This window comes from Drosophila santomea, chromosome 2R, assembly GCF_016746245.2.
Source record: "Drosophila santomea strain STO CAGO 1482 chromosome 2R, Prin_Dsan_1.1, whole genome shotgun sequence".
Taxonomy (NCBI): Eukaryota; Metazoa; Arthropoda; class Insecta; order Diptera; family Drosophilidae; genus Drosophila; species Drosophila santomea.
The window spans coordinates 8,182,504-8,196,846 of NC_053017.2; the positions used below are offsets into that span (position 1 = coordinate 8,182,504).

General features: G+C 41.6%; 1 protein-coding gene across 4 annotated transcripts in view; it reads left to right on the forward strand.

The window, feature by feature from the left end:
- Positions 1–14,343, forward strand: part of LOC120444390 (protein spire) — a 36,866-nt gene that overhangs the window by 6,183 nt on the left and 16,340 nt on the right. For all 4 annotated transcript variants that reach the window (XM_039624008.1, XM_039624010.2, XM_039624009.1 and 1 more), the window contains exon 2: positions 4,271–4,338. In XM_039624008.1, the coding sequence (XP_039479942.1) occupies positions 4,271–4,338 (68 nt within the window). The remainder of the gene's footprint in view (positions 1–4,270; positions 4,339–14,343) is intronic.

Here is a 14,343-nt window from a genome sequence, read left to right on the forward strand (position 1 = left end):
GACTACAGATTGGCTCGAAGACCGAAGACTGAAGACTAAAGACTGAAGGCTGTGGAGCGGGTGGTGCCATATCGCTGTTATCATAACCGACTAACCGACCGACTGATTGACTGACTCTGGCTCAGTGAAAAACTCGAATCTCTTTCACTTTGCATATCGCCGGCGCTGAAATTACAATATAAATTTATGTACACGGTATACGTATGGAAGAAACAATCTTTAGTCAGCATTTACGCTTTCATCTTTCACATTTCTCAAAGAGTGGAAACAACACCAGCAACACTGCCATAAACAAAATTGTTGTTGCGCCGCAGCAGCAACCTGTTGACGAGTCTGAATATCTTCTTTTTTTTTTTTGAGATACAGATACGCGGATAGCCGGCTATCTTCAGTGGGTATTTGGCCTGACTTTGGCTTCAGCTGCAAACTATTTTTATTTGGTGGCGAATTTACATAGTCCGCATATCATATGAATTTGTTCGTCTATTTGTCGGCGTTAATTTGGTATCGGGGGCTATAAATATTCACAATTTTGCTCTTTCTCTCGAGATCACAAAAGATGAAAGCAAGAGTGACATTTAAAGCGGTCCAGGCCCGAAATTGGGAATCTTTTGTCCCCGCCCTTTGTAGGGAATTGTATTCCAGACCTTATGCAATATTCAAAATACACACAAGATAATTAAAGAATGGGAATTATGGACATTGTGGTTTTTGGGGCTAAGTTCGGAATGCCATTCACTTGATTCGGAATATCTCAGACAGGAATGGTTACTTCACAGAGGTTACAATCGGATTGTGTTAGTCTTTTGTGGGCAATGTGCGTTTGTATTGTGAATTTCCTTATGATGTTAAAAAGCAGCAATCAATGAACGTCCGAAAAATATACTGGGAATTTGGTTGGCAATATGGTTTTTGAGTTGATCTTTTGGGGTAATCTTTAAGCTTATGATATGGCTTACGTTATGGGAAAATCGGAAAAATCGGAAAGATTAAATTTAAAGTAACAATTGTAACATTGAATCTCATTTATAGACCAAAACATATAAAATTAAACAAAAAGCCCAATTTGATTCTGCTTAATATGACCAAGTTTAGTTACGCTTGATTATTGAGTAATCACTCCGAAAACCAACGCCCGTAATTACGTTAATTGGCAACTATCTATCATTTCCTGATCCATTATTCATCCGCGCTTATTAATTCATTTATAATTTGAATGCATAGACGCGGCAGGCACTTAGGTGTAACCAAAACAAAGCCGAAATAAATCAGAGGCGCGGAGGAAACTCATCAACCGCTCATTGCCCGCATTTGATTAATAAATATTTTAAATATGCCTATAGTTGATGTAAATATCCATCGCCACGTGAAACACATGCCAAAAGCATTCGGGGTCTTAAAATAATGGGTTAGAAAAGAGAAACGAGGTTCAAAAGGCAGTGGCAAAATATGGTCTTTAAAATGCCGACGATTTGTACGTTTCTAACGCCTCAACAAATATCGCTGCGTCTAATTAATTTTGCTCACAAATCTGCATAGATTTTGTTGTTTTTGCACAGATTATTTATCAATTTCTATAAGATATACATATGTAAACCAAAAAAAAAAACCCAGTCAGCGTGCGGTTGCCGTTGACTTGCACATGACTTTGCTGACATTAGAAAGTAAATTGCCATGAGGCCACTTGGTCAACCACCAGAGCCATGCACTCCACCATTACCCCACCACAAAATCCTACAGCAACATTTATAAAACTTTATTATATAGTTTCCATTGAACCTGATGAAATGCAAGTGGGATGATGAGATTGCCGAGGCTCTGGCTGCTAAACAATTGGAAGCCGGGCTGGCAAAGTGCTTGGTATTATTATTATTAATTGGATTCGACGGGAAGAAAGTCCATTGTCTGACCCTGAGACTGGTCGCCATGTATTTCGTTGTTTTTCGCAATTTTCCAATCGGAAATGCAATTTTTCCCATTCAATTTCGAATGTCCACGCTTTAAAGCGGTTCCCCGGCAATCTAATCTTATCGAAATGGGTTCGTTAATTTCTTTTTTTCCAGCGAGCAAAGTGCACACCACAATGTGTATAGGAAAGTAGAATCCAACTCTATTTGGCAAGCAATGTCGGATCGCCAATTATCTGACTTGGAATTGACGCATTGACCGACCGGTGATTCATTCCAAGATAAGGCACTGTGATCTTAAACATTCGGCCAACTATAAGGCCACTATTTTGGAAAATCAGAGGATTGAGACTAATATTAACTATTAGATTTGGAAATGTAATCCACAGAACTAGGAATGTCTAGGAATTGAAGAAGCAATTACCCATTCTTTATAGCCATTTACTTCTTACTCACCATTTACTTCTTAACTGATTTGTAATATTTACCTAAACAAGGTAATAACTATGAAAAACAGATTAGAAATAATAAAAAATGGTCTGGCTGATCGACTATCTCAACATATGGCAAATAAACTTCAACTTTTAAGTACTCACAGATGTTTCTGAATTGCTGGATTCGATGAGAACTTTCAAATTATAACGCTCGCTAAATAATTCAATAACGCTCAATCAAAAGCACATGTAGCCAGCAAAAAAGCGTTACGACTGTCTCATAAATCAAGCATTAATAAAGACCAAATTTGAGCAAATTTCGCAGATGGCAGCGCATTCTTTTCATTTGAAATTCTTTGCTTAATGTCAATTAATTATTTGTTGGAACCGACTGCCTGCCTCGAAGCTTTATATTTGTTATTTAATTATTAAGTCGCGGCATGTCGTGTCCGCGTTGGAATTTTGGGATGAATTTGCCTAAAACCCAACTCCTATCCGTCGTAGCCCGAAAACTTACCTCTTTTTGACTCATTTCCTGCGAAAGTGATGGACAACCCAGCTGGAGTACGAAACACATCATAATGATATCATGCTGGGCACTCGAGCTCATCTCTTATTTTCGTGTTCAGCCTTTTTGGTACTATTTTTGTCGGTTTTCGGTTTATTTCCGAAAACTGTGTTCTGGTTGTTTGACCCGCTAACTTCGTTAACCTATAGTTAGGTCGAGAGTTTAATGCGGAACCAACACAATGGAGGGGCAAAAGAGCTAAGATCAAATGCCCGTAATTCATGGGACTTATGAATCACTTCGGGATTGTATAACTTTTTATTACGGTAGAAGTAAATCAGGTAGGAAACTCTAATTATAAAGTTTAAGACCGGAAAATGATTTGTGTGTTCGAGATGGAAACAAAGGTAAATGATATATATGATTTTATTTGATTTTTTAAACATGCATAAAAATGCAAACAGCTCCCTCAAAACGTTCGTGAATATTTCATAAATTGAACATACTCCACTAAGATAGCAAAATCAAGTTGATTGCAATAATATCTGCCTATGTGGGTATTTAAAGTTTGGGTGTACCAACCGGTTGGTCAGTCAGTCACGCTTAATAAACTGCAAAGTGGAATTGCTGCGCCATGATATGGGGGTACTGACTGCCCACCCCCTGTTATACCGCTGTCCACCCCTTTCTCCATGGCTTTATTGTCGCAGATTGTAATGAAAAGCCGGCCGGTCAGCCAATCAAACCGAAAAAAAAACCAACTCGGGCACCTTGGAATGAGCGTCGAGTAGCGGCGCTGCTGAGTCAACTATTTTTTTTAGTTGAAAATTGCATTTAATTGTTTAACAAAATGCCAGGCGCGTTATGTGGCTTATAGAGATATGAGTTATAATACAATTGCTCGGCATGTCCATTGACAGTTTTCTGGACCGCCCCACCCCGCCAAGTCACCAGTCAGCCAGCAGTCAGCAGTCAGCAGTCAGCAGTTGCCGCACCACCTGTCCCAGTCCCGCTCCCAGTACCGCTCCCGATACCGCTCCCTGTACCGCCGGTCTACCCCGGTATCTGTCTGTCTGCACAACAAGTTTATGATTGCTGAACCCGTTTCCAAGCACTGGTATTTGTTATTTCTGTTACAATTTCTGCCCGCTTTTCCCCCTTTTTTATGCACTGGGCTTGGCCATCAAGTGCGGAAGTTGCAGAGCTAAGAAAACAAAAATTGAAACTCGAAATGTTTGCATATTTTTAAATTGCAATTGGAAAGGTGAACAATGTCTGCTGTTGTTTGGCTTTCTGCTTAATTGCAATTGACTCGTTTATGATTTTCCGCTAACTGTAATCGAATTTATTGATTGCACTCGCACTATGTCTTAATTATTTACAATATTTAATCTCCCATTTTACCCATGTTTACTCAACAGCTTTCGACAACAGCAATCACCACCATCATCATCACCATCACACGCCGCTCGTCGTTTCGCATAGAAAGGTGAGTTTGACATCGATTGATTGGTCCATGACTATTTCCTTGTGTTTTATTCTTGTTCCCGGGGCTTTAATGGATCGTAAAGTCTTTGGATATCGTTCACGTGTCGGCCAGTTGGCGACTATTAAGTGCCCTCAGATTAGAGATTAGAACTACGGCCTGTAAACTTAACTCAAATGAGTTCATTTCGCTGTCTTGTTACGGTTCCGGTTTGGACTTAAATTAAGCTCTAATGATTTATGATAAAAGAAATGGGTTCTTGGCCCCGCAGCGCCGATTTCGAATCAAAGGGTCGGAAGAGTTGAAACAAGAACGGATTAATATCGGATCGTAAAACGCGTTAAGTGTCGCTGGCATGGATTAGATTTTAACTGCACTGCACTAATTAACGCTTAGCTCTTAATAATCTGGTTTTAGTAGTGTTCTCACGGAATTGTTGATATCTCTTTACAAACTAGAGAGAACGCAACGAAAATCAACATTTAAATCGGAATGTAAAGAACGCATGTATATTTCCCGACCACGATGCTATTTACTTCGAAAAAATAATGTACAAAGTTGTACGCACTGCTGCTTAGAAAATGGCATAGTTTTCCAATGGCTTGTACGAGAGATTGATCGGTTATCTAGGCTCCTCAGTTTCTCTGCTGTACTAGCTTCCCCCCTCCTTTTTTCAATCAATCAGCCCCAAAGAAGTCCCCCACACAAACTCCTATCTCGAAAGGCCCAGAGCTGACATCAAATTGAACAGGCTATAAAACAAAATGAGCTACAACCAGTGAGACAAGCTCCCTAGCATAATGTGTGAAAGTGTTGGCGGCGCAACAGCACCATCAACGATTTTATGGCAATTTTAGCAGATGTTCAACACAGCCGCACATGCGAAAGTATTGCCCAAAAAAAAAGTACCACGAAGAATGCACTGTAAGGTTTCAGTTCCCATAGGCCAAAAACTAGAGAGCTACAGAAAACTTAAAAACGAGCCAAAGAGCTGAGGAAATGCGCAGGCGCAACGCTGGAGAATTCACATGGCGATCGTTAGCAACCCTAGAGGCAGGCTTGGATCTCCGCGAGGTAATTAAATCAGTGAGCAACTGCAGCCACAACAGGGCCAACTGCATTTTGGGCCCAAGAAGATCGTAACATGGAAGCGCCAAGTTTCTCCACGCCTGGAAACTTTAATGTATCTTTTAGTTTGCCCCTCGTTGTTTTCTTTTCCCCGACCACAGTCTGCAAACTATATGGATGCCGTTTTCAATTAAGTGTGCTTGCCGTAATGGATGTGTGTGGGAAATATGCATGTTTCACCGCTCGATGGAGGTCGTTCTTTGGCCATACTGGCTATATATTCATTCTATCCAAATCGCACAAGGCAGCTCCATTGTCTCCGGGGTTCATGAGAAATTCCCGAATGCATTCTTACCGTCGCTCTGTAGTTACCTTAACATTCCTATAATTTATGGTCTTAGAAGGCCCTATTTAAGTCGGATAGCACACATTCCTTTACAAATATGAATAGACGGAGGGAATTGTTGTATAAATAAGATAAGGTTTTAGTTACACTTATAATTTAAGCTATAATTAAAAAAGTGCAAAAGATAATCCATATAATGCTGCTTTCAAGAAATTAAATGGTTGGTTTAAAGTTAATGTTTTCAATTTTAGGTTTTACAATCGATGTCGTTTATAGATATCTTACGTAAAAATTACCCTTAGGATCACAAAATCACAGTCAACGTTGAAAGTATATACCAATTAGCTTGGCCACCCCATTGTGAGCCCCCTAAATTACGATCCACTAAATCAAGAGACCCGTCAAAGGGTGAAACAAGTTGAAATTGGACAATATTATACAACAATTGCAAAAATTACCCAGGGGATGGTTGTTGCTGGTAAGGTTAGCCCGCCCCCTCAAAGCGAGAAGGGGCGGTAAAAGTGCGAGTGCAATGCGCAAAAATGTTCATTTGTTTGCTTAAAGCCCCGACAACAATTGAAATTGAGTGGAAAAACAATTGCCGGAGACCGAAGACTTCAGCGTTTAGAGTGACAGCGCGTGCAGTGACATTTTCCGCTCGAAAATGCACTTTAGGCATGTTTGACCTTTGTTTTGGGTACCCAGTCATTTCCATCGCCAAGTTGGGGTTATGCAATTGCCCAAAGGACAGACCGAAGCAATGAGACGCGATGCGGAACTTGTGGCGCCTATCATATGACAAACCAGAAATCATACTCATCGTCATTGCATATTATGCAAAGTACAAAAATCGATGATCACATATATATACTCGCTAAGCGCCCGAGAGATAGAAAAGAGATATGTTTATGGTTGCAGATACAAATTGCAGCTGAAAGGCAGCCCACTAACCGCAAAAGTCTTCATCGCTTTTCGAGACCCGAACTCGTGATCTGCAACCAGCTGCCTGGCTAGTTGCAACGACTAACAAGCTGACTAGCTGACAAAATGGCTGACTGACTAAATGACAGGCGGTCTGCCTTTTGGGGATGCGGACTAGGAAGTCGATTGGCGAATTTCTGCGGTCTGCCCAGCCTACTAAGGTCGTCTAGAAATCAGTAATCCATACCCCACAAAAGTGAGTCAATCGGTGATGCGCTTCGCCACACTCCACTGCTCACTGGGCAAACAGCCGAAAAAAACCTTCGAAAGTACATGTCCCCTCACCATCCAATTTCTTCCATAAGTTTGAATAAGGGCTTGGTCGGCTCCATTTGTTGCGCTTGCATTGCCATAAATAGCGTATTATAGAGTTCATAGAGTTTGCAGTGCATAGGGGCACTTCTGTAATTGGTTTATGGATTTCCGATATTGTTTGGGTGCGCCACCTACCCGAGGGAATCGAAGTCGGAAATCGGTGGCTTTGGCGGCTTTTCGGGGCCGCCAAATAGGATTACTTCGCTTGACAGGCTGCTATAATATTTTCTGGCTCTGTAATTGCCTTTTATTGGGTTATACGGGCGAATTGCCAAATAGGGCAGGGCATAATTAAGCTGTGGGATTTTATTGTTACCAGTAGACGATTCCGTATTAATATGCTAACATTTCGTAGAGGTCATATTATGTAGCTAGCAGCAATTTGATCTATCTAAAATATTATCTCATACGCGACATGGAATTACTACATTTAATTGACTTCATTATACAACATACATACTTCGAAACTATATTTCTTAGCTTCACGTGATACAATTAAGTGTAGTTCTGCTCAAATACCAGATTACTTTATTTTACTATACCACCCAAGGTTGTTGCTATCTGGTGACTAAGCATGCCATAATCTAATTCCCTTTAATGGCGCAAGGTTGAGCAATATACTTAATATATGTCTTAAAACCTTTGCTTTTCAGCCCTGTACCTTGTTTTCCACCTCCACAGCGTATTCTGCCGCCTAAAATCTAAATTCATTACACCAAACAAACAATTATTTGGTTATGGAACCGTTTTCGGCTGTCAGGGCTAACAGTCTCGTGCAAAGAGTTTTCGTATCTCCAAAATAGATAACCACACGATGTGCAGAAGCCGTGGCCCAAATATCATAGATATCGGGTGACACACCGTAGGCCAGTGTAATTTAATGCGCAGCTGACTTCAATTTCATACGAAATTGGTCGAAAAGTGAGTTAACGCCTGGACATCGATTGGTTATCCCAATATTTTCGCAGTGAAGTCAATGCCGTGCGATGAGCAATTACCAATGCAAACTGCGGTGCGAGATGAAGGCTTAATGATTACTCCGACCCAATATTAACTCCCAAAAGCGTGCAAATTATTTACTGTAAATATTATGCATTAAATAGGGCTCTCAGGTTTCGCTCCTTTCCGCCTCGAAACTCTTTCTCGTATTGCTTTGAAAAATTAAACGAAATAAGTCATCGCTTTTTCAGAGCGTGAACAGCTGGCCTACCTGTTCCATTTAACTGGCCCGCCCGTACTTTTATGGGTTCAGTTCGTCCCGATATATTCGTATGCCTTATGCTCCGGTAGCAACAACATACATCAGCAGCAACACAGCACCAGCACCAGCAAACGAGCAACAGTTGCTGCCACTTCCACTTGCAACTTTGGTTGCTGCTGGTGCTGGTGCTTCTGCTGCCGTTGGCCAGCTCCAAAAACAATGAGTCGCCTCTGGATGGCGACTTGGTTGAGTGCCTCGCCGTTTGCTTTATGCTTCGTCTGGTTCTCTGGTTTTTGCTCTGGTTCTCTGACTCCGGCTACCCCTCGACTCTGGATATGAGTAGCTGCTATTGCTACGCATTTATAATAGGCGAAAAACGGCGCAGTGGGACGAGAGTGGCTGAAAACCATGCTCTTACACTTTCAGTGTCCAAAGCCCAAGGAAATACAGTTCATTCGGGGAATGATTATATTGTTATTGCAAACATAATATTAAACCCAATTCAAGCATTCAAAATATTAAAAAGGTTCTTTCATATGTTCAATAAGAACACTTCTGCATTTGCAATCGATCCATTTGCATACTTTAATTTCTCTGCATTTAAACATTTTGAGTTCTCACCGAATTTCTTCAGCCAACCAAACACTTGGTCCCACTGTGACACTTGACTCCTGCTGCCTGCTCGCCTTGGTGACGGCGCAGACGCATCGCTCCATGGCCCATTGTTCTAGGGAATCAATCAATGGAGCAGGCACAGCACCAGAACTGCCAAGAGAACGGGTATGGGAAGGGAATTGTATGAGGATCGCATGGGATGGAGATGATGACCATGTTGATGACGATGACAACGCGCGCACGACGTCAACATAAAAGTGTCGATCAACTAAACGTTCTCGGGCCTCCGGATGAAAATGATGGCCGAAAAGGGAGTGGAATTGGAAATGGTATATATGGGATGTGGAGGAAAAGTTTGAGAGGCAGCCAAGAGGCAAAACTTCATGGCTCGGCGGAGCTGGTGCTACGGGATTGTCTTTGGAGCTGATTCTATGGAGCAATTGTATTCACGACTGTCTGTAATTGCATGCACCGCCGTGCTTTTGCACATACCTTTAACATAAATACACTGGGCAAAATTAGAAGTTGAAATAAGCTCTTCACTAATGAAGTTAAGGCTTTAAATCTATTGGGTATGAAATCAATTGTTTAATTAGGCAGTTCTAAAAAGTATTAACCACATATTCTGCCAGTTGAATTGATATTAATATTAATAATATTCCTCATCCGTTTCTGTATTCTAGATACATATATTTTCTTTCTTTGCGACTAAGAGCAATACTTTAATAAGATTGTAAATTAGTTTTTCGTCACAAAAGGTGATATCAGAACTTTTGGATGTCGAAGGAGCGATCGTCACTAGTTAATTTTTTCTCGTGAAGATTACATTTTATTTCCCAATATTTTTAAAACTGCATTTTCTACAGACTTCAGCCTTTTGAGCGCCTAAATAAACACTTAGCATTTGAATTGAATGCATGTCAATATTTGACGCCTGAGGCCGCTCCCCCTCCTGCTCTTCGTTGACCGTTAGGCAAACAATGAACAATTCAAGAACCGAAAATCCACAAGGAGGCCCTCAAGTAGCGTCCACACTCGAAATTAGAATAAATGCCAACGACTTGGACTAGCACTTGGGATTTCTATGTGGGAATGAAGCCATAATTCGTGGCTCTCACTGGACGAAACCCAACCCATTGAAGCCCATTCCTGGGGCTGCCAGTTCGTGGCACATGGACGTGATAAAGGACTCATTAAAACATCACTTCAATGGGCCGGCCCAGCAGCCTCCAAAGACGAGATGCAGTTGGGGTCCAGGCCACGGGTCTGGGCCACAGATACACACCAATGCCAGTCCAGGCACTCACTTGTTCAATTGCTCTGCCACTTTGAGACCCCCAAAACAACACTCCAAAAGCGAACCAGTCTTTATTTGATACCCTTTGTCTTTTTGGGTGTTAGGAATGGGTGGGCTATTTAAACGTTAAGCGTTATTTCATTATGTTTTAAACCCAATCTCTTGAATATTTATAAAGCAAGTTGCGAATTACGTTTTCTTTAATAAACTTATCAAATGTTATTAAAATATTAAGATCATAATAGGGCAATGCCAATTTAGTTATAGTACATTTGTATATTAATAGATACATTTATATTAACCATGAGTATCTGGAATTCGCCAACATCTTCTGTAATGCAAAATGGAAAGAAGACGCCGAACAAGTTGCTGGTTCGCTTGGGAGAGTAACAGTTACTTTTCCAACATACATACACGGATATGTACGTGCAGCGTATAAGTATATATATGTATCTATCTAATTTTTTGGGACCTGCCTGCACATAGAGGAGTTGCTGCTGGCGTCCAGTTTGGAGCCCGTCATGGGAAACCTCTGGCAACTGGTTGCCAGTCACGAGTTGGTCCCGGCACCAGCCATTCTATTCTATTTGCCAGCTCCGACTTCTCTTGGCCAGACTCGACTCGATTCATAGGCACACTTGCAATTTTGTGGCATTAGGGGTGTAGTGGTTGCTATGACCGCTACACAGCGCGAAATGAATTAAACTTAAGAGCACATATAGTATATATATTGAAACTGAAGTGCCTATAAACTTATTTTCTAGTCTAGCCCTATTCACCTCCAATCTGTATATATGTAAGTTTATATTCTTTTGTGGCTCGTGGTTTTGTGGTTACTATGTTTCATATTTTCATAGATAATGGCATATTATAAAGATGTTAAGCCCGTTTTATGACCGATTTCGAGCGTATATTTTTGCGACGTGTTCGTGGTCTTTTGATATCGAGGGGCAGTTCAGTTCAGAGCGGTTCGACTGAGTTCTGCAGTCATGTGCGCGTATTTCAATTTCTGTTTTGGTCCGCCGGTGGTAAAACGTACGGTACTTGAGCCAATTACCCAATTAAACGCCAGCGTTTTGTGCTATCTCATCCTCGCCATCAGTACCAGTATGATCACCACCCCCTCTGGTGGTTGCCCCCTCGTATCCCCATGCCGAACCGATCCCGATCCGCAGATGCCCAAATATTGATATATGCCGTTTTGTAGGCTATGGCCCCTTGGCAATTCTTCGATTCCCATCATGTTCTAGAGGCGAGTACAATTAGCGTTTTGTTTCGGGTTCCGTTATAATGCTGTTAGGGATTACGCCCCACCTGGCCCCACCTCGCTCCCCAAAATCCGAAAACTCGTTTATCGATTATTATCGATGCGTTGTCTGTCGCTCTGTTGTGACGCTGGGATCTTGGGTTTCAGTTTTTGATTTTGGCGGCCGGTCTGCTGGTTATTGCTGCTCATTGGTTGCTGTAGGGCTTTGATCGCAATCTCCGATCTCTCATTCTAAGCCTGTCTTTTTTAAAGGCTCTGTCTGTCTGTCTGTGCCCGAGAAGGCTTCTCTAGGTGGTCGGTTCTCTGATGTTGAGACCAGAGAACTTACCGGAACTGCATTAAGCGTTTTGATTGAGGCATTCGATATTGATGGATGGGTTGGGTAAACTGGGGAATTGGCGAAATAGGTTCCCATGGATACATGAGCAAACGACAGCGATGAGCGAATGGCTCTAATCTCCAGGTTGGTCCACTGACAAAAATTGTCGCTTTGACTGCGACCGATCTGTAACAAAAATAATAATAAGAAAAGCAATAAATTATCACTTGTAATTCCATAAAAAAGCTAATTTAAAAGAACTTATTCATTCGCCTTCAATGAGTCATAGTATGCCAGTTGCTCTAGCAACTGGGCTTCCCGGTATCTCTCGCTGTGCCCTACATTTTCTACTCCATAATTGCCTTATCAGTTCTCCACAGATCGCATACTTGCCTCTTGCCATTTTCAGGCCAAGAGCCAGTGGTATATGTATTTATGGTATCAACAAAGAAAGAAAATAATGGGAAATTATTGTTATTCACAATTTTAGACGTTGCGAATCGTGTGAATTGCCGTTTTCTACATGAACATCAACTATAATCGTATAATCGTAGCACCAGCATAGTTATATATTGTACATAGATTTGTATATACATATGTACAGATAGGTACATATACAAAATTAACCCAGTTCGCACGTCTATGCCGAAACAAACAAAAGTTTGCGAGGCAAACGAGTCGCTGGCAACAGAGACAAGAAAACGACAAAAGCAGACTCACCTGAAATCCACAAGGCAACATGCACCTCAAAAATGGGGTAGGCGAAAGGGGAAAGGTAAGAGGGCGGGGAACCACCTGCCTGGTAATCATTTCCACTGCTAATTGCAGGCGGTCTTGGTAAAATGTGCAAATATTATTTCAAGACAGTTACAAATGCCGAGCCGCACTCATTCGCACTTAAGTCCTCGCTCATATTCACATACATTCGCATTCACATTTATTTAGATTCTCATTCCCGTTCACTTTCCCCTGCTTGTTTCAGTGTGCGGACGACACCTTATCAGCGAGCTGTGAACGCAATTATTAGATGATATGCGGCTTGTGTGGTGCACTGTAAAAAGTGGTTTATATTGTCTTATGAGTTTATGAAATGCCTTTAGTTAATGTAACTAAATGAATAACAGAACATGGCTTTGCAAAATGAAATAAATTCATATTAATGGCAGCTTTGCTTCCAGTGACCAGGAACCCCAACGTTTCCGCCTGTGTACCGCTCATATTCATAATTCTCTCTTGGCTGTTCGACTCTTGTCTTGAATTTGGGTCAAACATGCATACTCATTGGCCTCCCCTGTCATCTCCTTATCACAAATGATCCCCAGTCCCCAAGCCCCATGCCCCATGCCCACCTGTCGCCCCTGTCATCCATCTTGGATGCCTGGCAGAGAAACTGGAAAATCTAAAATTGTATAACCTGCTCCCAGCCAGCCGGCCGGAGATGTGGTTTGGTTTCCTTCAACCCACTAGTCTGTGGGCCATACTGGGTCTTGGTCGAGAGCCGGCAGTTGTATCTCAGTCCCGTGTATCTCAGTATCTGCGGCCATAAATTTTAGCCACTTTGATCTTGCCACATCGAATGTAAAGTGCTTAATGGGCCCGAAACAGTTGACCGGGCTTAGCAAACAAAAATAGAAGAACAAGAGGCAAAAACCGGGCCTTTTGTGTGCGTGGCACAAAATTGCATTGTAATTTACAAAAATATTTCCAGTTCTCATTGTCTCTCTGCGCTTTTTTATTTATTTTACTTATTCTTGTTTTTGTGCGCTCTGTTCCCTAGAGATTTTAATCTTTGTCGCGAGCGTCGCCTTGTCAACGTTGTTGAGACCCCCCATTCCCTCCTAGAAAAACGAAAAAAGAGTTCCGACCGTTTTATGCTGCTTTACATTGGCGTCGCATTTTTTGCCGCTGTTGCTGTTGCTGATGCAGTTGCTGCTGCAATGTTGCAGTTGCTGCTGCCAACATTGATCACGACTGACCAGATAGCCTGGAGAAGTGGCCAAGTGGAGAGCTGCTTGTGCGCCGGCTGCCGATTGTCGTTTGCCTATATATACTATATTCCTCTTTATATATACGTATTTATACACTCCATTCTTTCTATGGAAACAATTGCATAAAATGTGAATCCTGATAGTGACAGAAAAAAGACGAAGGCAGCCTCTAGGAAATGGCCAAGTCAAGTGGGTAGATCACAGAAAACAGTAGGAGATCGTAGACTTCAGACCGGAGAGGGCTGGCCGCGGGCAAAGAGTGGAGGCAGATGACCAGACAAGGAGTTTATGATTCCCCCAGATGCTTAGGAGACAATGGGTAGTCATAATGGAGGATTGCAAGAGGCCCGCACATAAAATACTTCAAGTTGTAGTCCGCGACGCGCAACTAAAGTTTCTTCTCTGAGAAAACTGGTCATGGCTTTAGAAATATTAGAGCTGTTAGAAATCCTAGTAACAATTTCCATGCTAAAACATGGATCTAAAATGTATCTATAAGAATAAGTTCTATGAAAAATGTTTTTAAAATAATGGTTGAGTTTTCACACATTACTTTAAATGTTACTTTCAGACTTTCATAGACTTTGATAATTTGTTTTACCTTTTTCTAA